Raw genomic sequence first — 27514 nt, 5'->3', positions numbered from 1 at the left:
GTAATGTCATGATTTTGAATGGAATGGTCTTATTTTATAAGTTGCTTCATTACTTCTGTAGAATAAGTTGCTTTAACAAAGCTATATGGCCTCCTATCTGAAGATTTTTTTTAAGGATACCAATACAATACTGTTTTTGGACCATATTACTATATTGTGTTAACAATACCAATCAGGTATTAGTGCCTCACAAAGTGCAAAAGTCCACTTTCTTATGCATAGGTTTTGCTCTTCTGCCATCGCTATACCATTTTGTCAATCTGTCATTTTGACTTTGAGTCTAACAGCTTTAACGGTTTCATATTATTGATCACACTCACACTTACATTGTCAGACACTTAACACATACTGTACATACAATTTTATTTTTCTTTGCACAAGTGTTATCAAAAATATTTGAGGAGAAAAGTGAGTGAACATTTTTCTTTAAACACATTAGGAAAACATATTTCCATATAATTGATCAGACACTTACATTATCGTAGGATTGTCTTAATGTATTTGTAGTAGGGCGACACATCGACCATGAAAACCAGAGAATCGAGATAAAACATGTTGTAAATGCAGTGCACCCTTCCTTCACAGCGGTGCGCCTCACCCCTCGGCTCCCCAGGGGGCCAAACCCAAACAGTTTCAGCTCGTGTTCAGGGAGGTGGGAGCCACGGCTTGTTTCTAGTTATTTCGAACCATCTTTGGTAACTTGTAGAAGATGACAGAAAGATTCAATATCAATTAGAATAATCATGATCATGATTTTTGACATAATCGAGCAGCCCTAATTTGTATTGTAACTATTTCAAAATAAAGATGAATGAAATGTTTATTTTTCCAAAGTCATACTGTTTTCTTTGTGTATTTCCTTTGTACATTCATTCATTTAAACCTAATATGTAAACAAAACACATTGTAAATAAAAAAAAAAAAATTAAATAAGCATAGACTGAGGAAATAATGAAAGCCAGTAACTCCCTCGACCCTCCCCTTTCCAAACATGTTCTTCAACTCTCCATATTAGTTACCCAAGACCCAGTTACTGGAAAAGTCTTTGTGATTGCATTAAATTAACTGGTTTTGTTTTTGCTATGCAATAGCCAATCAAATTAAAGATTTTTAGTATTAATATAAGGGGAGTGCCTTGAATTTATTATTTTTGTGAAGTGAAAAATTAAATAAAAACGCCATTTTGAAACTTGTAAAAATAAACTGACTAGTGTACACTAAGATACAAACAAAAAAGATTGATGACTGCTTCCCGAGTCAAAGTGTCACCTTTTTATTATTTACACTGCTATAGGTTTTACAAAAGACACACTCACCCAAAAGGAGGACAAAAGTCGGGCCACATGTCATCAGTACAAAGTTGGTAGAAACAGAATAGCTTTATAAATAAAATGTTGTGTGTCCTGTTTTTGGATGTCATAACTGTGAACGTGTAGAAAGTAACAAGGACAGGTTCTGATCCCATGACATTCACAGACAGTAGCACCGAGTCCATTTCCAAAAGCATGTGCACAAACACCACTTAAAACAGTTACAGTTGGGGGGGGTTTGAAGTAGGCCGATTATTCAATTATGTTCTTGAGTTTGGCACATCAACAGAGATCTCTGACCAATGGGCACATCCCCATCTAGTGGCTTGTAAGACACATGAACAGATGAGGCTACAACTCATTCAATGTTTTATAAATATGGTCTGTAGGGTCTATTGATCCAACTCGTCTCAAGGAAACATCCAAATGTGTAGAAAAACAAATCGATCACCTGATTATTTCATATTAGGGCTGAGCGATAGAACGTGAAAATCCATGACTGTATATTATCCAATTGACATCAGTAACGATAAATTAAACTACCTACATTTATTTTTATTTATTTTTTACACCAGAGCACAGGTACCATATTCTCCATTGTGTTGGCCCTCTGTCAACATGCTGTTTGTCAGTCAATGTGTTTGTCTTTCAATGTGACTGGTTGTTGTACATTTAGCTGAATTAAAAGGAGCACAAACTGAAACAGCCTATGCACTGGAGGAATGCATTTACCCAACATATCGATATGGGTCAAATTAGGCCAGTAAGAGAATCATAATGCTGCTATCGATACATTTTAGGTTTATCGCCCAGGCCCATTTCATATAACTTTCTTAATAGTAAAATAAAAGCCATCTTGTTGAGACTGAGTTCATGCAGATACTCAATGTATCAATTCCTACAGTAATATCTCTAGAAAAAGAGATTTATTTTACTTAGCACTTTATCAAAAATATTTGTGGGGAGGGGAAAAAAGTGAGTGAAAAAAATAAAATGTTGAAACACATTAGGAAAAAAATACTTCCACTTGACACCCAACATCAAAACCATGAAAGGGAGTTGTAACCGACCGACCATACTTATGTTGCCTGGCAATAGACCCTTTTTTCATCTATGTCATCTCAAGGGGATAATCTCCGCTTCCGAAACCAAGCCGCACGCATGAAAGCGCTTGCATGGACAGGTAGGTAGACATTGCATGGTTTCATTCAGACTCTTCGTGGAGTAGTGCCCTGGAGTCTCTCCCCCCAAAAGATGTGCGTACCGGCTCGTCTCCAGAAGCAGAGCTCCGCCCACATCGTTGTTCACAAACAGTCATATAACAGACTATATAATGGTAGAGTCTATAACGGGCAAGCGCACCAAAAAACAAATACTCCGGTGTTTTCTTTACCATAACTTACTGGACACTCGTCTCATTCAGATACACCGGAATGCATGACGGTATGAAAGATGTCTTCCCTGATGTTGGACATCATTCAGTCCCTCTCGTCTACCCCACAGTGCAAGGCGTCCGACACAAGTTGTGCTTTTGCTGTCAGCTAGCGCCAACATCAGCTGCGGAACATTAGATCTAATGTTAGCTACCAAACATTATAGCCAACATTAGCTAGTATCACCAAAGACTAATGTGACCAATCACTAGATCGAACATTAGCTAATGTTACTAGTAGCAGTTATTTTCAAGTGTTTCACTATTGTAGTACATTTGTTAATAGCTAACTGGAAACTGCAGTGTGGGGAGGACTGAATAATGTCAAACACAAGGGGAAGCCATATTTAATGCCATCATTCATTGACACAACCCATTGAATGTGTGCTGTACGTTAAGCTATGGACGATACAGTGTGATGGCCCCCTGGGAATTGGCGGAATGTCTTTCGAACAGTTTTTATAATGATGATGGAATAACATAAAAAAATAATTAAAATTAAAATAAAAAAAAACATAAAACTATAAAAAATCCTAAATCGTCTGAGAGATGAATGGCTCCACCTCCGCCAGGTCACAGTCCCTGATGTCTCCGCTGGTAACCTGAGAGTCCTGCCCCCGTGGCGGGGGAAGGGGTTAGATGAGTAGGGAGGGGGTGGGCTTCTTGCCCGGCCACGCCTCTTTGGCGTACTTCTTCTTGCGTGGCTCGTTGTAACCATCAGGGAGGTAGGGGCCTGTGACGGGAGCAGGGTTGAGGGTGACGGGCGGCTGGGGGGTCTCCGGAGCCAGGTCCACTTCAGGGGCCGGGTTGGGGAAGGGCAGGGGGAGTCCTCCCAGGATGGCGGCCCCTCCTGGGGCTCCCGTGGGCTGATTCTCGTGGCTGGTGGGAGGAAGGTCCCCATAAAGACCCCCACCGAACGTGTAGTTGTGAATGCGTCTCGAAGCCAAGTCCTCGAGCCCCAGAGTGTTTTGACCATCCACTCTCCGTTTCTATGAAAAGGCAGCAAAGACAGAACGTTAGCTATGCAGGCGATACATTTTCTGGGTCACGGTCATATATATATAAATAATATATATATATTTACTAAGGCTGTCAAAGTTAACCCGGTATTAACGCTTTATTTATAAAAAAAAATCAAATTGTAAACCCAGATTTGTTTTGGCAGTCTGAGAGCTGTATGTTGAGTTGTTTTTTTGTGGAGGACATCTTCGGTTTTGCAGGATTTTTGGAGAAGGCATGGCACCTGAGACAAAACACACTGTATCCTATATAATTGTATTTGAATTCACCTTGCTTTTCTGTTTATTTACATTGAGTACAGCTTGTGTTATATTACGTTTTATTGTATTTTCTTGTATTTTTTGTATGGCCATCTTGGTCTATGTCATTTGTTAAGTAATTGGTAAAGTATATTATTATATACTTATTGTTATGTGTCTTGTAAGCCCATATGGGCTGGGCATACATCTGTATGTAAGACACGAAAATAAAAAATATCAAATCAAATCAAATAAAAAATTAACGCGTTATCGCCTGATTCTATTAACGCCACTATTTTTTTTAAACTCGCGATTAACTAAAAAAAAAATAAAAAATACTTCGCTCAGGTGTATTATTGATGCTCTCATTGATACTATGTTTGTTTCTGAAGTGTGTGTGTGTGTGTGTGTGTGTGTGAGATATAAAGAGAGAGAGGGGGTGAGAGAGATGAGGAAGGGGCAAGAGAGAAAGAGAGCTGGGAGTGTGTGTGTGTGAGAGAGAGAGGGGGTGTGTGATTACTCAGCCCTTGTGTGGGTGAATGTAACAAGTTCCTAACGTTTTCTTTCCCCTATTATTTCATGCACACTATTCATTGTTTTTAATTATTATTTTCTTTTAAGTTATTTTGTGCGTCACTGTTTTGAATTTGATGCAAATTTGCAATGCATGAGGGTCATCCTTTTGTGTTAAATGGCTGCATAAAGCAAGCATTTGTTGACTCGCATGTTGATAAGAGTATTACAACTTGGAACTTGAAAAAGATGTTTAAGGTAGAAAAGAAAACCGATTAATTTGCGATTAATTATTAACTAACTATGGACAATCATGCGATTAATCAAGTTAAATATTTTAATCGATTGAATATTTACTAGTTCAATAGGACAAACATTAACCCTATTTACCCTGCTGTTTCCTAATGAGTCATATTCTGCACATGCATGCCCTGCTGTTTTCTAATAATCATATTCTATACTTGCATGCACTGCTGTTTTCTAATAATCATATTCTACACTTGCATGCCCTGCTGTTTTCTAATAGTCATATTCTGCACATGCATACCATGCTGTTTTCTAATAATCATATTCTACACATGCATGCCCTGCTGTTTTCAATATAATCATATTCTACACATGCATGCCCTGCTGTTTTCTAATGATCATATTCTACACATGCATGCCCTGCTGTTTTCTAATAGTCTTATTCTGCACATGCATTGCATAATACCCTGCTGTTTTCCGAGTCATATTCTGCACATGCATAACCTGCTGTTTTCTGAGTCATATTCTGCAGCACATGCATACCCTGCTGTTTTCTAATAGTCAATAGTAAGTCTCGACGACATTGAAAATGAGGGTGACCTTTTACGAGAATAAATAAAGGTTTGATTTTAATATTCTGCACATATATACCCTGCTGATTTATAATAGTAATATTCTGCACATGCATGCCCTGCCGTTTTCTGACTCATATTCTGCACATGTATACCATGCTGTTTTCTGAGTCATATTCTGCACATGCATACCCTGCTGTTTTCTAATAGTCAATAGTAAGTCTCGACGACATTGAAAATGAGGGTGACCTCAATTGTCCTTTGAGAATAAATAAAGGTTTAAATTGAATATTCTGCACATGCATACCCTGCTGTTTTCTAATAGTCATATTTATTCATTCATGGATACAGCAGCACAACATCGCTCTCTCTCTAACAATCTGCCCCCAGTAGCTGTTTACAGACATGGTATTTTGTAAAATGCCAGTCCAATCCATCAATCACCATGCATCAGTGCTCTTTTACACCACTTGAATCCAAGCTTACCTTGATGGGGACGACAGCAGTCTGTACCATATTCCTGAAGCGGCCGACCGAGGGATCGATATCCTCTGTAAACATGTAATACAAAATCCATTTAACATTCATGACCTCCTGCATAAGATAAGATAAGATATTCCTTTATTAATCCCCTTGGACAAATGCGGGCGTCATAGCAACAATTTTATCTGAATATAAAAACTGAGAAATGTATAAACAGTGTAAACAATATAATTAACTCTGAAAATAAGAATATGAGAAAAGTAAAGTGTAATGAAAGGTGCAGATGACGGTCTGTATGCCTCATCAGATTATATATTATATTATATATATATATATATATATATATATATATATATATATATATATATATATATATATATATATATATATTATATGTTACAGTAAATATAGGTAATAAAGAATTTGAATCTGAATATATACTAAGAGTAAGTGTTAGAGCCAGTTTAGTTTAGCTGGTTTAGTGCCATATTTCATTTATTTGTTTGCCTTTCTTTATTGTATGTAAAATTCTATGCATTATGGGATGGGTACCGAATTCGGTACTTGGTACCTACCGAAACACGTCAGTACTACAGAGTATAGATTCACGTGAGATCCAATGGTGCTCGTCGGTAATGCAAAAAAAAAACGTTTTTTATTATTATTATTATTCTTGCAGAAAATGTATAATACTTTTTTTTATATAAAAGAAAAAAAGGTCAGATGACGTCAACGTTTTGTTTACCGCAAAACGAAACCACACGTTAAACAGCTCAGCTTGTGCAAACCAAGCGTTGGCACTATGCGTGTGTGTGCGTGCACGCGAGCGTGAGAGAGAGCGCGTGTGTGCGCGAGCATGGGAGTAAGTTACTTACTAGTAGACTCGAGACGACGGAGCCCCGCTAACACGCTACACCATAGATATATATAATAAACATATGCGCTACACTGCCCAAGTGCAGACCCAGAGCATTCTAAAAAGATCCATTATAACTTGGCTCTGCTGCCTCTGCACTAGAGGATGACATCTTTTCGGGATTCCCGCGGGATGGGAGTCAATTTCACTTTGAATCACGTGATTGGGCAGGACCGGGAGTAAAAGTCAACGGGAGCAGATGGGAGTGGGAACTATGACAACAAAATCAACAGGATTTGGACGGGAGTGATACATCGGTGCATCACTAATGTAAATGTTTGGTTTTATATTTAACTAAGGCAGACATCAGGGCTGTACAGCGTGCTATGAAAAAATCAGTCTGTGCGATGAATGAATTTACTGCACTAGCACCCGTGCGATAGGCATTCGGTTCATATCGATACTCTTAAAACTTTGACCAGTCAGCTGGTTCTTTTCGCGTTTATCGCTTTTTTCTGGTCAAGTATGACCGACAGAAACAGGTTGAATGGGGGTATAGATGGGGGGAAAGACACTCTGAGAAAGTACGGCTTGTCCGGGAGTCGAACTCGCTACCCCAGATCCGTGACGCGCACGGTTGTCCCCGACGCCGAAATAGCGTTCGAGGTACGCGGTGAGCTACTGGAGCTCCCCTCATATCGATACTCTTATTTTGAAAATGCTGTGCCAAGTCTCATTTCCGCCCAAGCGCAACTCCAGCCATAATATCTATGGCTCCGGCAGCTAACAACGTTCGGTTCATATCGATACTCTTATTTTGAAAATCCTGTGGCAAGTCTCATTTCCTCCCAAGCGCAGCTCCGGCAGCCCAACAACAGCGTGCTATGTTATGTTAGAGTGCACATTTTGTGACCAGGAAATAAGTCCCTGCCTGTTTTTCCCCGCAACGCTTCCAATGCATCTTAGATGCTTTGCATCCTCACCAAAACTAGCTAGTTAGCTGCTACCGGTAACTAAACTAAGCTAACGCAACTCAGAGGCAGAGAAAACAGTGAGGAAAGGGAGGGGGCGGGGGAGCCTCAGCCTCTCTCTGTCACTCCCTCTACGTCAAAGATTTTAAGTAGGTGAGGTCAAAGGAGTTTGATAGTATTTACTGAGGATGGCCAAATAATGTTGATATTTAAACATAACAAATATAATACATAATAAATGTATACATGATCATGCAACATACAAATAAATTAGGAACTGTTTGGGAGAGGGAGGTAGGGAGGGGTTTTAGGTTGTGTGTTGCGAGTTCCAAAAGATTTAACTTACCGGTAGTTATTTCAAGCTTAAAGCTCAATATGTCAAAACGTGGCACTTTACAGTGAACAGGAGGTCTATTTGTATTAAAAACAATAGATTGTTTTTCATTTAAATGTCTGGAAGAGCTACATTTATTTTTTTCAAATAATATGTGTTACCTTTTTTGAGTTGATCTAAATGTTACGGATTGTGTTAAATGGGCTTATGATATCGTCTCATATCGATTGCAGGCACCTGCATCATATCGTGGCATACTTTGTGATATCGGCAAATATCGTATTGTTGTCCAAAGAATCGATATCGTATCGTGATGAAACTGGTGATTCCCACCCCTAGTAGAGTCCATACAACCAACACCAAATCCCATAATTCCTTACACGTAACGTGTCTGGCTGTGTGACGTCAACTTGTCAGCATGAAAATGACAGCCAAACATGGCACTGCAAATACAATAGGCACATTTGTGACTGTTACAAATATAACACATTTATACTTGTGCTACAAGATTTTGGCCTGTACTACAAAACTATCAACCTCTGTAGCATCAGTGCTATGTGCAAAAAAAGTTAACGTACAGCCCTACAGACATGATGTGACCCAAGTACTGCATATTTTATACTGAGGAAGAAAAACGGAGCAGGATTGGTAAACGGGAGTGGGATGGGAGTGGGATTCTATAAAGGTTTGGCTCGGGATTGGGACGGGATTGGGATCAGTCCTCTGTGGGAGTGGGATTTTTTCGAAACTCTCACTTGGGATTGGGATGGGATGGGATTATTTCTGTGGGAGTGGGAAGGAGCGGGAGTCAAAATCCACTCACATGTCAGTCTCTACTCTGCACTGCCCCAGGTGAGAGACAACCAAACATGCCGTGAAAACCCGCCCTACTCTGACTCTGATTCGCAGACTGTGGGTGGGGGAATGTCATTGGACCGAAGCATAGTTGACAGACACACACACACAGTGGAGCAGCAATCGACAATCGACATGCATTGCAGACAGAGATAGCGGAGCATTTCTACTCGTTGCATGTTGCATATAAATAAATTATAATAATAACTTTATTTGTATAGCACCTTTCATACAGGGGATTGCAGTTCAAAGTGCTTTACATCAGTAAGATGTAAATAATAATAAAGTAATAATAATACATTATTTATTTATTAAATATTAAGTTTGGAATTTTCTTTTTACAACTGAGGTAGGTAGATTAGATTTTTAGAAACTAAAGTACCGAAAAAGGTACCGTTGGGTACCGGTATCGATTCACAGGTACCGGTACCGGTTCAAATGTGAAGGTACCCATCCAAGTTGGGTTCATGGTAGCAGTTCCCTTTAATGACCAGTAGGTGGCTTACCCGTCTACTTAATGTGTATGGTACTGATGACATGCAGGTGTGTTTGTTACCGGCAAGAGCACACAGTTTTGACCGCCACGTTTTGTCGTTTGTTGTGCACTTGTCAAGGTAGAACAGTTTGCTTTATATCTTTCATGCAATTGTGCATTGGGCAATTTTGTGGTGTAAATAAATACACTTGTAGAGTATTATTGCAATGGACCTCGTGGAAATTCTATCATTGATCTGACGAGTAGCCTACACTTCAACCAGACGTGTGAATTAAGTTCTAGCCGGTTTCAGTCTCCTCACGGCTTGTAGGTTTATTGTTTTTTAGTCACAAGTTAATTCAAGCCTTTATACAAAGTAAAAACTTTGCTCGTTGAGAACATCATTGAGGACAGCGTTGGATTGTTTAACCTCGCTTTGATGTGCACGTTGATCTGATCCATTGAGGATGGCGTGGGATTTGTTTGTGCATCATTTTCATGTGTGGATGTCAACACGGATGCATAGAGAATGCCAACCTTCAGACCAGCGCACCAACAACGGTACCCAACGTCAGCTGCCAACTTCTTCTGTAGCCAGCTGAGGTATGTGGTAGCTAGTCATTGATGGCCATTTAATTGTATGCACACAACTTTGCGTTTGCGAGCATGAATTCCAATGCATTGGTAGCTGGGCGTTCTAGCTTATCGTTGACTTTGGATTGAATCCAACTTGCGCACATCGCATAACGTTACTGCGGATTGTCAACATGGACGGTTCCGAGGACAGTAATGTTGACAAACTTGTGGGGGCCGAGGCGGCTGTGGACAGTGTCACAATGGGAATAGTTCGGGAATTTTAGCAAGATGTTTGGACCATCTGTGAAAATATTTCTTACCAATAGCTTTCTTCACCAAAGTGTTCCTATAGGTGTCTAACACCTCTCAATTTATTCAAACCCAAATCCTCTGGGAAAATTCTGGAGAGCCAATCAAAGTTAAGGAGACCAGGGGGCTTGGGACGAAAAATATGAAAAAAATTATAATCAAATATTAACGTGTGGGGTGACTAACTAGGGGTTTTCAGGGGTGCTGAATCTATTCCAACCATTCGTTTTGAGTAAAATTGGCTCTCTGGCCATAAAATATTGGTATACCCAGAGGGCTTGGGTGAAAAATATGAAAAATCAAATATTAACTTGTGGGGTGTCTAACTAGGGTTTTTCAGGGCGCTGAATCTATTCCAACCATTTTTTTTTTTTAGTAAAAAACAACAATTTTTCCATAAGAAAATATTTTTACTTTATTCCAAGAGAAATGTAACGTTATTTTTTTTTATCCACTTTCTCCCATTTCCATTTTTCTCCCATCCCAATTTTCGTATCATCCAATTCAACACTCCCCTGTCTGGAACGCTGTTTCTTGCCTCCCACAAGCCGGCTGCAATGTGGACTAAGTCATACATAGCACGAGTCCCCTCCGATACTCGAGGTAACAGCAGTCGCATCTTTTCACCTGCGCGGCGCGATCTTTCATCGTCAGGGGGTCTGCGCTTTGGAGGGGCGCCGCCCCATCGCTTCCTGATTCTACTGCGCAGGCGCACCAACCGACCTGTAGGAGTCGCTGTCCACAACGCCCGATCCCCACCCATCAGTTTCCCACCCCCTAATACTGCCAATGTGTATTAGTACGGACGACCAGCTAAACTGAAAGCAATGTGGAGCGCTGGGCTCGAACAGGCGAACCCAGCGTCTCCAGTATTCATGGTGAGCGCCTTGCCCACTGCACCACGTAGCCGCCCCGAGAAATGTAACATTCCATAGAAATGTGCATTATTAATACATGGTTTCAGGTTTTTTTTTACTAAGCCAAATCCCCATCTTCCTCACTCCTTTTCTCGTCTGTCTGGTTGTTATGGCACTCTCCTTTACACTTGCCACAAGCAGATATGCACTTGACCCCCTGTTTTTTACAGCAGCCGGTCTGTGTGTACTGCAGTCTCCCTCACAGTTGCAGCTGATTAATTTCAGTAGATAGTCTGGGGCAATAATAATAATAATAATAATAAAGCCTTTCAAGGCACTCAAGGTCGCCGTACAACAATTTTAAAACAGTTAAATTCACAATCACAATCCATTAAAATATAAAATCAGACATACGCCTGCCTAAACAGGTGGGTTTTGAGGTGGGTTTTAAATGGGATGATGGAGTCAATGTTCCTGATGTCTGTGGTAGGGACTGGTGCATAGCCTTCTTCTCCTAGTTTCCAGCCATAGTCCAGAACATCCAGTGATGGACTTTGTAGTAGAAGCCAGTCTCTGGTTTGGAGATATGCCCAGAGAGAATGTTGTGCTGCTGTTGCTGTAGTCGGGGGCAGTTTCTCAGTTCTGATTTTCCCTGCTGCAGCCCGCTTGCTGAACATTTCAAATCTCAAGTCCCCCAAGCCTTTGGGTGGTTTCCCATGGAACATGAGTTTGAATATTTCACAGCCGGCTGTGATGGTATCTTTCTGGGCTTGGATGTCAAGAAAAACGTCCATGGCCTTCTCAGCTTGGTCCGTCTTGCAGTGTGTGCGTAGCAAAGTTGGTTTGCTAAAGCCAGAAATTGCAGACACGGTATCGCAGCCTGAGAAGCTGTGTAGAAAGAGCAGATATTTCCTGTATTTCTCTGAAGGCCTCTTGTATCTTTCCAACATCGTAAGACACATTGTTTGCTATTGTGAAGAAGACTGAGTGGTCTGCATCATGATGAATGAGCATAACCAGGATGTCCGTATCCTCAGCTCTCACCTCAACAGCGGACTCTCTTGCCTCATCTAGAGCTGCCTGGACGATAGAAGTGTCTGCATCATCAGAGCATTGATGTACACGGATTCCATTACTACTGAATGTCTCAGCTAGAAGCAGGATAAGCTGGGCCTTGTTGTTCTTGTTGTCAAGGAACTTTTCTCTAGGAATAATGGTTTGGATGTCTGGGCGAATCTGGATGTCACAGCATGCATGCTTTTCACTGCTGCACCAACCTGAAATATATAACAACCTGAAATATATAACAATCAAGTGTCGTACTTTCTTCCTTCCGAGAGAGTTAACGGCGATCATCCTTGTAGGTTGTACATTCCACCGCAAGCCAGCGATAGTGTTGCGCTCTCCAGACTTCACGATGAGGTAAACAAACTCCAAGCCGCGAACGATAACGCGGCCATTGTAGTAGTGGGTGATTTCAATAGCGCCAATCTGAGAAAGGTTTTGCCTGACTTCTATCAGCATGTGACTTGTAACACCAGAGGCGGTAACATTTTAGATCACTGTTACTCGCAATTCAAGGGTGGCTACAAGGCTCATTCTGCTAGTGGCTTTGGGAAGTCTGATCATGCGGCCATATTTCTTTCTCCAAAGTACAAACAAAGAATCAAGAGCACACCTGTAGTCTCGCGAGAGGTGCAGAAATGGGATGTGGAGTCGGAGGGGACGCTCCAGGCTGCGTTTGAGTGCACAGACTGGAGCGTGTTCCGCGACACAGATAACATTAATGTCTACACGGAGACAGTGCTGGACTATGTTCGTACTTTGGTGGAAGAAACAATCCCCACTACCACAATTAGAGTTGACCCAAATCAAAAACCCTGGGTAGACAAATCAGTCCGTGAAGCTCTGAAAGCGCGCACCAAAGCATACAACGACAGCCTGGTGGCAGGCAACATGAATGACCACAAGGTGGCGCGATACAACGTAAGGAGGACAGTGACCGGCCAAACGGCGCTACAGAGATAAAATTGAACTCCAGTTTGAACAGGCTGACTCCAGAGCTATGTGGCAGGGGCTCAAAACGATGACAGACTACAAAGGCACCTCCCTCAAACTGAACAGTGACATCTCCTTAGCAAATGACCTCAATACCTTCTATGCGAGGTTTGATGCTGGTAATAACAACACCAGCCCACAAGCCACGGCAATGGGGGGGGGGGGGGTCTGCTGCTGATGGAGACTCAGTGTTCAGGGTAACAGAGCATGAGGTGAGGCGGACCTTTAAAAAAGTGAATATCAGGAACAGGGGAGGAAACTAACTTTTTGGCTTACCAGCCAACTGGCGAGTATCTGATTTTTTTTTACCAGCCAAAAAAAATCGCTAATTGTGATAATTACTTCTTTGTATGTCTTCGTCTAAATTGATTTTCAATCATAGTAAAAATCACACGTGTCTCTACTCTTTAAAATATTTATTAGCATAAAACATTAATAACAGTCTCTACTCTTCACAATATTATCATACAACATGTATTAATCACACTGTCTCTACTCTTCAAAATATTAGGATATCACATATTAACATGAAAGAGGGAACTATTCTGGACTGGGTTGGGCTGAACTAGGCAGTGAAAGATGCTGGGCTGGGCTGGACTAGGTTGGACTGGGTTGGGCTGGTCTAGGTTGGACTGAGTTGGGCAGTGAAAGAACCAAGCATTTCACTGTAATGTAATGGCTAAATAAAACAACTTGACTTGTTACATTTGCACTCTGGTTGTATGCCAAATGTATTCTGGTTGTACTGTACTTGTGCTGTAAGATGACAATACATTGGAACCGAATCGACAACGCTAGGGGTTCAGCAGGTGTATTCTGAATGCCAAGTATGACAACATCACCGTTGTGAAGGGCATATGGGCGAGTGGTGATATGGGGGGAAACCCGGTAATAATAAAATGTCACTCGGCTGCATTTAAGCAAAGCCGCTCGCTCAGTATAGTCCACTATGTTGAACGCGCGTTATGGTAGCTTGTTACATGCTAGGTAGCTAGCCGGCTAATGCTGGTTGACTTGTCATTCTCATCCGACTCGAAGGAGACGCGTCGCATGCTGTTGTTCGCCCCCATCAGACCGCACTGATATCCGAAAGCGACGACTCTACATGCAATTATTTTCATCCACTGATGGGTTTTTGTCTAAGTTTGTCTACGTTGTCAAGCCGGTGGCAGGAGTCTGTAGGTCCGCGCGCAGTGATCTGTCCACTTCCCCTAGATGGGCGGCATCTTCTAGAAAATGAGTGTTCATTGGAGGAGCTTAGAGCGCATCTGTACAACGATGATGTTCATTGGTTATGGTTGGATTATTATGAGGCGCAAATGGGAGGAATCAAGGGGGGAGTCAGAGTTCGGCTTGTGCCAGTGAGCGAATCAGCAGATTGCAGAATGATTTTTTTTGTTTTGTTTTGTAATTACTAGTACTCGCCAGACTGGCGAGTGCTCTTCATGAATTACTCTCCAAACGTAAAAAATACTCGCATTTGGCGAGTAAAGTGGCCTAATTTCCTCCCCTGATCAGGAAGGCAGCAGGACCGGACGGCATCCCCGGCCGCGTCCTAAAAGTCTGTGCCGACCAACTGGCCCCGGTATTCACTGACATATTTAACCTGTCCTTAGAACAGGCTGTCATCCCCACCTGCCTGAAGAAGTCCACTATTATCCCTGTACCCAAAAAATCCAAGCCTGCTTGCCTCAACGACTACCGCCCTGTAGCTCTCACCTCCATAGCCATGAAGTGCTTTGAGAAGCTAGTAAAGGGCTACATCTGCTCCTCCCTCCCCATCAACATGGACCCCCTGCAATTTGCATACCGCCCCAACAGGTCCACGGAGGACGCCATAGCCCATGTGCTGCACACAGCAGCATCACACCTGGACAAGAGGAAGGGGAACTATGTGAGAATGCTATTCATCGACTACAGCTCGGCATTCAATACCATAGTCCCCTCCAAACTCATAGCCAAGCTCAGGGACCTGGGCTTGAACTATGACCTCTGCCAGTGGGTCTTGGACTTCCTGACGGGCAGACCCCAGGTGGTGAGAGCAGGCAACTGCACCTCCTCATCCATCACCCTCAACATAGGGGCCCCCCAGGGCTGTGTTCTGAGTCCCCTCCTCTACTCCCTGTACACACACGACTGTGTGGTTCAGCGGAGTAGCAACACAATCATCAAATTTGCCGACGACACAGTGGTGGTGGGCCTGATCTCTGCCAACGACGAGAGGGCCTACCTGGAAGAGGTCAAGGTCCTGGCGGGATGGTGCCAGGAAAACAGCCTCTCCCTGAACGTCAGCAAAACAAAGGAGATGATTGTGGACTTCAGGAGGTCGGGGGTCAAGGACTACAGCCCCCTCAGCATCGACGGGGCACCGGTTGAGAGAGTCAACAGCTTTAAGTACCTCGGAGCCTACATATCCGAGGACTTGACATGGACCTCACACATTGACAGTGTTGTGAAGAAGGCACGACAACGCCTCTACTTCCTCAGGCGCCTAAGGAAGTTCCAAGTCAGTCAGAAGATCCTTAAGAACTTCTACTCATGTACAATAGAGAGCATCCTGACTGGCAACATCACCTCCTGGTTTGGGAATAGCACTGCACAAGACCGAAGCAGACTACAAAGAGTGACACGTTCAGCCGAACGCACAATCGGAGGGGGGGCTCCCCACCCTCCAGAACATTTACAACAAGCGGTGCAGGGGGAAGGCTAAGAGAATTATTAAGGACTCGAGCCACCCGAACAACTGCCTCTTTGAACTGCTGCGGTCAGGCAAGCGATACCGGAGTCTCAAGGCGAGCACAGAAAGACTCAGAAGAAGCTTCTATCCCCAGGCCATCAGGCTGCTTAACGAACAATGAACACTACACAACAACAACCATCAAACGCACATTAGTGTTGTCACGATACTGGAATTTCGACTTCGATACGATACCTTGAAAAGTATCGATACTTCGATACCATTTCGATACCCAAAAAAAAGAAAAAACTTTTTTTTAACAAATTTAGCTTTTGTTGCTGGTTGATTCTCCTCAGCTTCGAGTCTGGTACTATAAGAGAAGATAAATATAACACTTTTAAAACCCTTTGTTTATCTTTAGATCACACATTTAAAAATAACTGTTCATCTCACTTCAATCATTTTTATTGCAAATGCAGAACATGGTATTTTCTCAAGCAGACAGATGTAAACACTGTAATCTGTGTTGCATGTACCTCACAAACTGAACAGTTAGTAACAGTTTTTATTTAAAGATAACGAGAGCAAGCGAGAGAGAGAGAGAGAGAGAGAGAGGTAGCGGTAGATAGAGAGAGAGAGAGAGAGAGAGAGAGAGAGAGAGAGAGAGAGAGAGAGCGAGAGAGAGAGAGAGAGGTAGCGGTAGATGGAGAGAGACAGAGAGAGAGAGGCTATGCTCGGAGCATTTTAGTAATGTTACATTTTCAACAAGATTGCTGCTATTTAAACACTTGGTGGAAACGGGGTAACGTTAACCTTATGTCGACTGTAGTATTGTATGACCTCGACATAACGTTTACACGTTAACGTTACTCCGTTTCCATGCAGTATTTATAACGGTGGCCAGCTAAGTTAAGGGAGCTAACTGCTAGCTAGGGGTGGGAATCACCAGTTTCATCATGATACGATACGATATCGATTCTTTGGACAACGATACGATATTTGCCGATATCACAAAGTCTCTCACGATACAATACGATACGATTAGATTCAGGTGCCTGCGATCGATATGAGATGATATCATATGCCCATTTAACACAATCAGTAACATTTAGATCAACAAAAAAAAGGTAATGAAAATATCATTTGACATTTGTATTTTTGAGCTCTTCCAGACATTTAAAGGAAAATCAATCTATTGTTTTTAATACAAATAGACCTCCTGTTCACTGTAAAGTGCCACTTTTTATATATTGAGCTTTAAACTTTAAGCTACATTTTTTGGAACTCAAAACTCACAACCTCCCTCTCCCAAACCGTTCCTACAACAATTTGTTGATGTTGCATGATCATGTATAGGCCTACATTTATTATGTATTATATTGTTTATGTTTAAATAACATTTAAACATCAAACTCCTCTGACCTCATCTGGTCTTTCCAAAGACGCGCGCACACACACACACAGAAAGGGAGAATGCTATGCTGTAACGTCTACACACACGGAGCTACTGCTGTTGTTCTTGGGCGGATATGAGACTCGCCACAGGATTTTCAAAATAAGAGTATCGATATGAATCGATCTTATTACATCGCATCGATCCGATTCGATTGTTGATAATTACATCGATGTATCGATCTGGATCGATGTATCGTCCCACCCCTACTGCTAGCAGTAGCTAACGTTAGCTGGTAGCTGTAACGTTACAACGAATCAGCTGTTGATATTATGCGCCATCAGTAGACAACGTATCATGTATTAAACTAGAGTTAATGGTTTAATGCTTCAGTCACAGTGACGTTGAAAGAGCAGCTGTCACGAACCTCTTTAATTTCTTTATGGAGATCCGCGCTGGCACTGCTCTGTAACACCGCTTGCAAATAGCATTGGGGAAGCTTTAGCTTGTCCTTCGTTGTTTACTTCAAACCCGAAGTACCTCCAAACAGCACTTCTGCTGTTTTCTTTATCCACAAGCACAAGTTGCGGAGGCTCTGCATTTGCCATCATTTTCAGCTAAAAGCTCTTGTTTACAAATACAAACTGAAGACTGCTCTGTGAGGGGGAGGGCTGGACTCGGAGCAGGCGGAACAGCGCGTCAACAACTTGCTGTAGAACACTCGCCAGCTGGTACCGATACTGCAGAAAGTATCGGTATTTCGGGAAATGAGTATCGAAGCAGTTTTAAATATTCAGTATCGATACTTCGATATTTTTGACAACACTAAGAAGTACAGAATACTTTTATACAAAATGCTTCTTACTGTTACGCTCCAGAGACTTGTTCAGTTCATTGGTGTCCCTTGAGATGATATATTCATATCAACCTCATCTCATGCAAATCATTTAACATCCATGACCTCCTGCATATCTACCTCATCTCGTGCAAATATGGTGGAATCTGCCTACAGACCCCTTTTTTCACCAACATCATCTTGTAGGCGAAATTCTGCTTCCATGTCCAAAATGCACACATATGTTTTGAGTTGGAATAATAGAATTAGCTCTCAAAATGTGAAACTGCTGCAGTCAGCATCAGAGCTGGTCGGGATCTTTGGTGTTTAAATTGCAAACCTGGTTAGACTATTACTGCACTCTGCTGTCTTTCTGCCCGTAAAGATTCCTGGGACATTCTGGATGAAAGCATTTGACTTGGCGAAGGTAACCCGGCGCATGAACACTACAGGTCTTCAAACGTTGCATGGTTTCATCCAGACTTTACCTGGACGCTTCCAACAGTAAACGGCATCACCATTCACAAACAGTAAAGGGGTCTACTCTACTGTATTTGATCATTCACTAGGCAAGAGCATCTTGCTCTTATGACCTTAGTCCAAATAATGGTATTTAAGCAAAGTATGAGTCTGATTTTAAACAGTTACAATTACATCTACCTTAAAACATAATAAATGTATTACATATTTAATCAATTTCAACAGCATATTAGATTATACAGTTTTGTGATGCGATTGTACATAAATTACCTTAGAGTAAAACCTGTAAATTGTCTACACAGGTTACTGGAAATTTAACAAACTTGGCATTGGAGTAAAAAAAATTCCTACAAGTCTAGCCCTAATTTGTACCTGGATTGATGATGTCATCGTCCTCGTTGAAGGTAACCCTGGAGTTCCTCCTCTTCCTCTTGGGCCTCTGGATCTCCAGGTTCCCCTCCTCGATGGTCAGGAGGGAGATGCGCTTGTTGTGGGCCGTGTTGAACTCAGTCAGGTTCTGACCCGGTTAGATGGGGAGAGGAAGCAGAATGATGCACATAATAAAAAACTAACCTTCTTACCGTCTTATACCATCATGCACTCTTCCTAGGGCTGGGCGATATGGCCAAAAATGATATTGCGATAACGATATCGATAACAATATCATATCACTTGATAAAAAAAATAATAGAGTATTAAAAAATATTTTTTCATTTAATTTAATTAAACAACAGATGTATGTTTATTTTGCAGCAATTCTTTGACGTTGCCGCCATCTTTAGTGTTACATCCCCCAGGGTTTCCGTTGTCCGGTAATTACCGGTTTTTGACCGGGAAAATCTGTTGGAAGTCCGACATATTTAAATCTATCCGGTCATAATGTCCGGTGAAAATAATTCCCTCTAAGCACAATTTGAATTGTATTAAAATAGTTACATTTGTTTCATTGTTGCTTCACCAAGCAGGTCTAATAATGACAACGATGCGTCAGCGGGAGCTTGGCCGTGGTGCTAAATTTGAGAGAACATGCAACTGCAGAGCCGCAGAGCCCACAGAGCTGTGCCCGCACAGTGCAATACTCCAATTCAGCCATTGGCAATTCAGCTGTTGGGTGGGGGGCGCTGCTGAGCGGTCCCCAGACCGGACCTGAAAGCACCGCTGGCTCTGCGGCTCTGCAGCTGCACGCTCTCGCAAATCCAGCACCAAGTCGTTGGGAGGCGGAGATAGTCATCACGCAAACCCACGATAATGTTGCAGTCTCTCTCTGCCAAATTTCTCAGTTCTTCGCTTGATATAATTAATACAAATGTCCAATATAACGGAATTCGTTAGCTCATAAAAATGTGATTATAACAGACTGCCGTTTATTAACACTTTGATCGCCAGGGTTAAATTCATAATTTACCATCCTTCGCCAGCCCTATTTAACATGGAGAAGTTCCCCTTCTTTGTAGGGCTATAACTTTTTTAATTGTATTGCTAAATTGACATTACTATGGCCCATTCAACGTCCTATATCTATTGTTCAGGGTGTAGCAACGTTATACTTTTTCATTCACATATTCATACTAAAATACGGTCTAAAGTATAAGTATGTTTTTATCGTTTTCTGCAGCTTTCTCCAGAACGTGATTTATAGCTCCAAATGCATTATATTGATGATGAAATACAGTTTGATAGGAATGGACGTACTTCTAGAAGTTACTACGTATGATCTGATGATGACCGGATGGGGGGGGGGGGGTCGTTTATAATTCCGTGGCCAACGTTAGATGATTAATCTAGTGTGGGTGATATGATCATTAGAGCAGTTAGTATCGAACACGTTAAAAAATAACGTTGAATCTTACCGTAGCTTCCTCGCGCCGTTGGGCGATGAGCGTGGAACAGAAATATTCCTATTATGGGATGTAGAAATATTCGATCCATTTCCAGGTTGTATAATAGTATATACGTCCAAATCATGTTGTTTATCGAGTTATTGGTAACGGATTGCTATCCGTTGTGATCAGCTCGAGTCCTGAGACTATTACCGAGTGATCGGACCGAATTGAAATGAGCACCAGCTTTCATTTCCTGTTTCCGCCCTGAGCGATCCGATCGGCCACCAGATGGCGCTCTTGAACCGTTGGAGAGTTGAGAGGGGCTCAACAGTAGATCTCAAGTCTCCGGGGGAGAAATATGATTTCGATCACAGATTTTTGAAATATTGATATCAAAGACTTGGTACGCCGTCTTTGGCAGAATGAGCATGGCGAGGAAAGACGTCGTACGGCGGTTTTGGCGACCAGTGTTAATGTTGGGCCGACTGCCCACCGACACCCATTTGATTTCAAGTCGGCAGCAGCACGAAGTCTCGAGTGACTTATTTTATTTGGAATATATTAATGACTGTATATACGCAAAAGTAGCCTAGTTTTAAGTTAAAATATTATAAATCTACATGCCTTGAGGATGTCATTCTTTATAAAAATAGCCTGCCTATCAATTGTTTTTAAGCTCAATAAACTTGAATTGATCCCATTTGTCCGGTAGATTGAAATCTTGCCGGACGCAGAGACCGGCAACAATTTTTTCTAACGGAAACCCTGACATCCCCTCACACTCCAGTTCTCAGGCTGCAGCTGGTTTGAAAGCGAAAGTAAACCGGCTTCTCTGCTGGCTGTGGCTCCAGGGGAGTTGAACAGTTCTGGCTCTGCTAGTTTCTTTTCTATCTTTTGGTGCTTTTTTGGTGGACAAACCACCGCACATGTGCACCGTGACTCATGACTGGAGACTAGCTCTGCTAGCACACATAGCCTACTGTGTACAGACGGTTTCAAACTGTATTTTAAATTAGAAAGCAAACAAAATAAATGGACAAGAGAAAAATAAATCTCAATTTGGTCAGTATTGTCATTTGGACAAGCAAAGCCATTACTTTAACTTGCAGGCAAGAAAGACAAGTCTGTCCACTGTCTCTGGTTTTAAAACTGCTCTGTTGCAGGTCACAAAAAGAAAAGAAAAAAAAATCTATATACGGTATATATTTTTTTATATCAATTATTAAAATATATCGCGATAATTATCGTTATATCGCCCAGCCCAACTCTTCCTAATATACAAATATGTCTCTACTACTATACACTCAACACTGCAGCACTTAGTTTCACACTTTGATGAACATTGTTACTCAGCTGAAAGAGTTGTAAGTCGCTTTGGATAAAATGTCAGCTAAATGACTAAATGTAAAGAATGTGGTAGCATCAGCCACAAAGTCACGCCAAGGCCACGTTCTAATCAAGGCTACAAGGGTGGATACTAGGGATGCACCGATATCTGTATAAACAAAACTAATTCCTATGATAAACTAATTTTGTACAAGGGCGGTTGTTGTGAAGGATCAGATTAAACCGAATATATATATTTATTTATGGATATATATTTAATAGTATTTGTATATCGTTTGATATCCCCTGTATATTCCTTGTACAATATGCACTGAATATCCCTTTAGTCTACTAACAGCCCATAATAGTTTCATTCTACCATTGGACGAGAACCTGGCGCCAGCAGCCAAGCCCCTTGGTTCAAGTTCAATCGTGCCGACCAACATGTCGTTACAAGCCCGGTTCCGCGTAGGAATACGTCTGGCGAAATACGAATGGTACTATTTGTTCACAGCGCATATATATATGGCGCAAGTAAAGTAGAACTTTCTTTTAGTCCATTAGTCCTTTACCCTCCAACCTAGTAACAGACGCGAAGCCTCACCCACGACGCACGTGTGGTGCAGTAAGGCCTACTTGGCCTCAGAATAGGCATTGAGACATCGTGTGGATTAATAGTTGAATTGTCATAGTTTGGCACTATACCGTCGAGTGGGACGTATTTCTATTAAGCTAATAATAGTCTATTATGTATGGTGCATCGTTCGGTTAGAGTTATAAAGTGAGCAGTACCCCCATCGTTCCTGACGTTATCTGGAGTCTTAACCAGGCTGGGCAGACCACGTGTGGTGCTTGCATCCGAGGAGCTCTGGGCCAGGACGAGTGGACCTGTACATTGGATTACTTTACCCGGACGACGGCGAGCCTTCCACGGCTTGGATTATCTACATGCTTTGGGTGCTTTGATTATGCCATGGATAACGGCCAACACTGCTGAGTGTTGGAACTACCCCCCGGAGAGGAGTCCAGGTGAGACGGCGCTCTACCCCGAGTGTGGTCGCCTCACGTCTCTTCGTTGTGGACCGGCAGCTACAGTCCACCGGAGGGTCCAGCTGTATTCATCTGTGGACCGAGGTTCTGTGGGCACCGTGTTCAGCACTCTGAATTCTCCCAAGAAATCGTCGGCCAGATGGGATACCGCCAGCGGCTCTTCTAACCCCCCCCCCCTACTGACTTACAACCAGCGGGACCCCCCCTTTAGTGTATCCAGCTATAATCATTTAAGTACCATCGCTATAGTTCCCTAAAGAACCAGGTTGTATACTTGCTCCCTGCGTAACCAGAGATTGGACATTCAATGTTGATTTACCTACGAATACTCATTTGCCTTACAAGTGCATTTCAAATCATAAATGTCATTAAGTGAACGTTGTATATACCCTTTGCTATATAAAATATTCGATTTATACATTTGTGTGGACTTCGTTTCATCAGGTGGGAAAGTGTTCATCATATCTATATCATGTACTGGATGGCCAGAAGTTAAAGTACAAGCGGTAGTGGTTTAATAATACCATACTTATCAATACAGTCAGGGAATTGTACCCCTCAGTTACAATTGGTCCTTCGAGCCGGAGGGTAACTAGTGTAATATTAATATAGTGTTATTAATATTGAAATGGCCTATGATGAACACTCCACGAAACGGTCCTCCTAACGTAGAACGCCCGCAGCGCAGACGACAGCCACCTCAGTACTTAGAGGATTACGCTGTCAGTCAACTACCTAGCCTTCGACAAACGGTAAACGCGGTAAAAGTAGAAAGTAAAATTATGTCTGACCTTAACGACCAGGTTTCCCCAACCACAGAGGCCCTAGTGGGTTCTAATGTAACTGACCAAGCTCACGGTGGGGACCAGGAGGGAGCTGACATGCCTTTACCCCCCCCGCCAATACCGAAGAAGTAGTCCCCGACCAGCCCCGGGAGGAAGACAACCCTACAGAGAGAGAACTCTGCACGGAAGAAGAGGAGGAGAGCGCCGAGGAAATAGAGCGCCAGGACTCCCCAACGAGTACAGCCAGGAGCGGCTCACCCAGGAGCGGCTCACCTCTACAACCGTCTTCCCCCAGCGAAGCGGAGAGGATGCTACAACAGGCGTTCCTCGTCAGCCTGACAGCCTCTACCGAACGCGATCGACTTCAGGGTGAACGCGATCGACTTCAGGGCGAACGCGATCGACTCCAAGCACAGATGCTTATCGAGCGCGAACAACTCCAAGCGCAGCAACGGAGCGAAGAAGAGCGCATACGCCTGGAGATGAGACGCCTTCAGACGGAAGAGAATATGGCAAGAGACCGGGCCGACGCACAGCGCGCCGCTGCCGGTGCCCAAAGAGAAGCAGATCTCACCAAGCGCGAAGCCGAGCGCGACAAGTTACAAGCGCAACTAATGGAGCAGCTGATCCTCAAGGCAACACCCTCTCCCTCCGCCAGGGGTTCAAGGAACTCGTCGAGACAACAGTCAAGGGCAGCGTCTCCTAACCGAGCAAGCGACCCTGAACTTGACCAACAGACCAAGCCTATACCCCCCGCAGACCCCCTTCCCAGACCGGTCCAAGCGAGACCCAGCTACAAGGAAGGAGCGGCATACACTGCGGAGAAGCTAAATAAACGACTACAGGATCTAGAGGACCTGATAGAAGAAGAAGAGGGAGAGGAGGAGAACCAAGCCCGACGACAGCACAGTACTCCACCGGACCAGGAGGTCCAGTACAGCCCAGGCTATACCCCCGCGGCGCTGCGCTACAGACCCCCGACTCTATTCACGGGTGAGCACGACGCACGACCAGCCCCGAGGAATAGCACCTGGACCAGCGGGCCATGGTACCCTGTCGGTACCAGCCCACAGAGAGGCGCAAGAGGAGACTCGCCTAGGAGGTCTCTCCCCCAACGCTCGCCGATGTATCAGCCATCCGCGGCGTCATACATTGCCACGCCGACGTTTCCAGACTTCACCTATGAGAATCGAGCACAGTACACGGAGCTCCGGATGTGCTTAGAGACAATGATGGTGGACGTCGTTGATGAACGCCACAAGTATGCAATATTACTGAAGCACCTGAAAGTACCGCGAGCGCACAATATAGCGCTAGCCTATGCCACCTCTACGACCCCATACACCGCGGCTCTAGCAGCGCTGGACCAGAGATATGGACGTATATGGGATTACGTAATCCAAGAGATGAGGCATATTGATCGCCTACCCCCAGCAACAGACAATCGCTCATTAGACGACCTGTCAATCAAAGTGCAGTCCCTGGTAGGGATGCTGGGAGCGCAACGGGAAAAGGGCATGCATGAGCTATACGCCAACTCTAACGTCGAGAGGATTCTAGAGAAGCTGCCACCCGCAAGACAAGAGCGTTTTAGGCGGCAGAGAGACCACCGTGATCCTAACGGTCCCGAACCATCCCTCCTCGATCTAGCCGACTTCCTGGCGAGAGAAGTCAGCAGCTTACGACTGGATACGTTCGTGCGGAGCACGCCAAGCTCCAGAGAGGGACCCAGGAGAATAAACGATGGAAGAAGATCGGTGACTGTCATGCACCAATCAGAGTCAGTACCGAGCAGTAAGAGCCACAGTACCCCCTCGAGAAAAGAGAAGTGGAAGATGGTGTGCCCCTACTGTGAGAAGGAACACTGGCTGTCACAATGTGACCTGTTCACAAAGATGAATGCAGAAGAAGTGAGTCAATGGATAAAGTCCAACAGGCGCTGTTACCGATGTGCGCACAGTCACATGGCAGCCGAATGCCGCCTAAAGAAAAGGTGCAGTCGGTGTGACGGAGCCCATCTAGATATACTACACGACAGTAACAGAAGAAGGCCTGCACCTGCACCATCGAGCGGCACCAGGGCAAGTGTCATGTACATTGACCCCGCCAGCAGCAGCGGCGCCCAAGTGCTCTTAAAGGTAGTCCGTGTGACATTGAGCTACCAAGATAAAGTCATGGACACTTACGCCGTCCTTGATGACGGGTCAGAGAAGACCCTTCTGCTCGCGTCCGCTGCGGCCCAGCTGGGACTGCGGGGGAGCGAGAACCAAATGACGATTCGGACAATAAGAAGAGATTTAAAGACGATAAAAGGCGAGAATGTCTCCTTCACTATCGCAGCAAGCGGGCAGCCAGAGCGACGGTATAGGATTACAAATGCTTTCACCAGCCAAGAAATAGGACTATCGCAGTACACCTACCCCATCGCCAAGCTGATGGATAAATATGTGCACCTGCGTCAACTACCTATCCCGCTCATAGACGGCGCCACCCCGACCCTGCCGATAGGCTCCGACCATGCAGAACTCATAGTCCCGATTGACCGGGTCCATACAGGACCCCGAGGCTGTCCTGCAGCAGTCGAGACCCGCCTAGGGTGGACACTACAAGGCCCCCTCGCTAAATCTCTCAACCGAACAGCAGCCACTAGCTGCCTCCACTCCAGAACGACAGAAGAAGACACCACTCTCCTGCAGCATGTCGAGAGGCTATGGACACTAGAGACAATGCCCTTTAAGAACGAAAAGAAAGACATTCGTTCTAAAGAAGACATTTACGCCATCAACCTACTCGAGCAAGGGACAAAGAGAGTCACAGTCGGCGGAGTGATGAGATACGCAACTCCACTCCTGAGGCGAGAGGGAATGCCCACCTTTCACGCAAAGAAAGACGCCACGGAGCGGTATCTATTGAACACAGAGCGGCGCCTAGCCAAAGACCCCGCTCAAGAGAGTGTGTACCGCGCTGAGATTGAGAAGCTAATCACAGCGGGACACGTGACAAAGATTGACATTAAAGAGGCCGATCAGACGACCGAATCATGGTACGTGCCGCACCACAAGGTCCACCACAACGGCAAGGATCGCATTGTGTTTAACTGCAGCTACCAGATCGGATCCCAAAATCTGAATAAAGAGCTCTTGCCCGGCCCCACACTCGGCCCCTCCCTACTGGGCGTGCTACTGCGCTTCCGCCAGGACAAGGTGGCTATCAGCGGGGATATCAAAGGGATGTTCCTGCAGGTGAGACTAGTGGAGGAGGACAAGCCCCTGCTGCGGTTCCTATGGAGAGAGAGGATCGGAGATGAGAACCCAGCCATCTACCAGTGGGAAGTACTCCCCTTCGGAACCACATGCAGCCCGTGCTGTGCTACATTTGCACTACAGAAACACGTCGCAGAGGACCCAGCAGCAGATGAAGAGGTCCGACACAGTGTGAAGAACAGTTTCTACGTGGACAACTGTTTACAAAGCGTTTCGACTCAAGAAGAAGCCGAGGCTCTCCTAATCAAGCTACGCGCCTCCCTGATCAAAGGCGGCTTTGATCTCAGGCAGTGGGCCAGCAGTGACCCGCACGTATTGCGCAACCTCTCCCCCGCGGACAAGGCTGCCAGCAGCGAGACCTGGATGGCGACCATCCCAGGAGAAGCCCAAGAAATGACACTAGGACTAGTCTGGCGCTTCAAAACAGACTCGCTCCACTATAGACACAAACCCCTGACTCCAGAGCAGGGAAGGTCGACGGCGATACCGACCACCAGACGGAGTGTGTACAGAACACTCGCCAGACAATATGACCCGTTGGGATGTATTCTACCTTACACCACCAGGGCAAAGATGATTGTACGAGCACTATGGGACAAGGACCAGGGCTGGGACGACCCAATAACCGCACACCTTGCCTCCACATGGAGAGAGTGGGAGACGGAACTCCGCTCACTCCCAGGCATCAATATACGCCGTAGCTACTTCCCACCCACGGTGAGGCCAGAGACATGCAAGATGGATCTACACGTCTTCAGTGACGCCTCCGAAGTAGC

The 27514-nt window shown here is 44.1% G+C and overlaps 1 protein-coding gene across 1 annotated transcript in view; it reads right to left on the bottom strand.

The window, feature by feature from the left end:
- Positions 1-344: 344 nt before the first annotated feature.
- Positions 345-27514, bottom strand: part of ppp1r8b (protein phosphatase 1, regulatory subunit 8b) — a 39908-nt gene continuing 12738 nt past the window's right edge. Inside the window, exons 5-7 of the mRNA XM_084335862.1 lie at positions 18864-19008; positions 5819-5883; positions 345-3731 (exon numbers count right to left, since the gene is read on the bottom strand). Coding sequence (XP_084191988.1) covers positions 3378-3731; positions 5819-5883; positions 18864-19008 — 564 coding nt within the window. The 3' untranslated portion in view covers positions 345-3377. The remainder of the gene's footprint in view (positions 3732-5818; positions 5884-18863; positions 19009-27514) is intronic.

This window comes from Notolepis coatsorum, assembly GCF_963971535.1.
Source record: "Notolepis coatsorum genome assembly, chromosome: 19".
Lineage (NCBI taxonomy): Eukaryota > Metazoa > Chordata > Actinopteri > Aulopiformes > Paralepididae > Notolepis > Notolepis coatsorum.
This window is presented reverse-complemented; position numbering and strand designations above follow the sequence as displayed.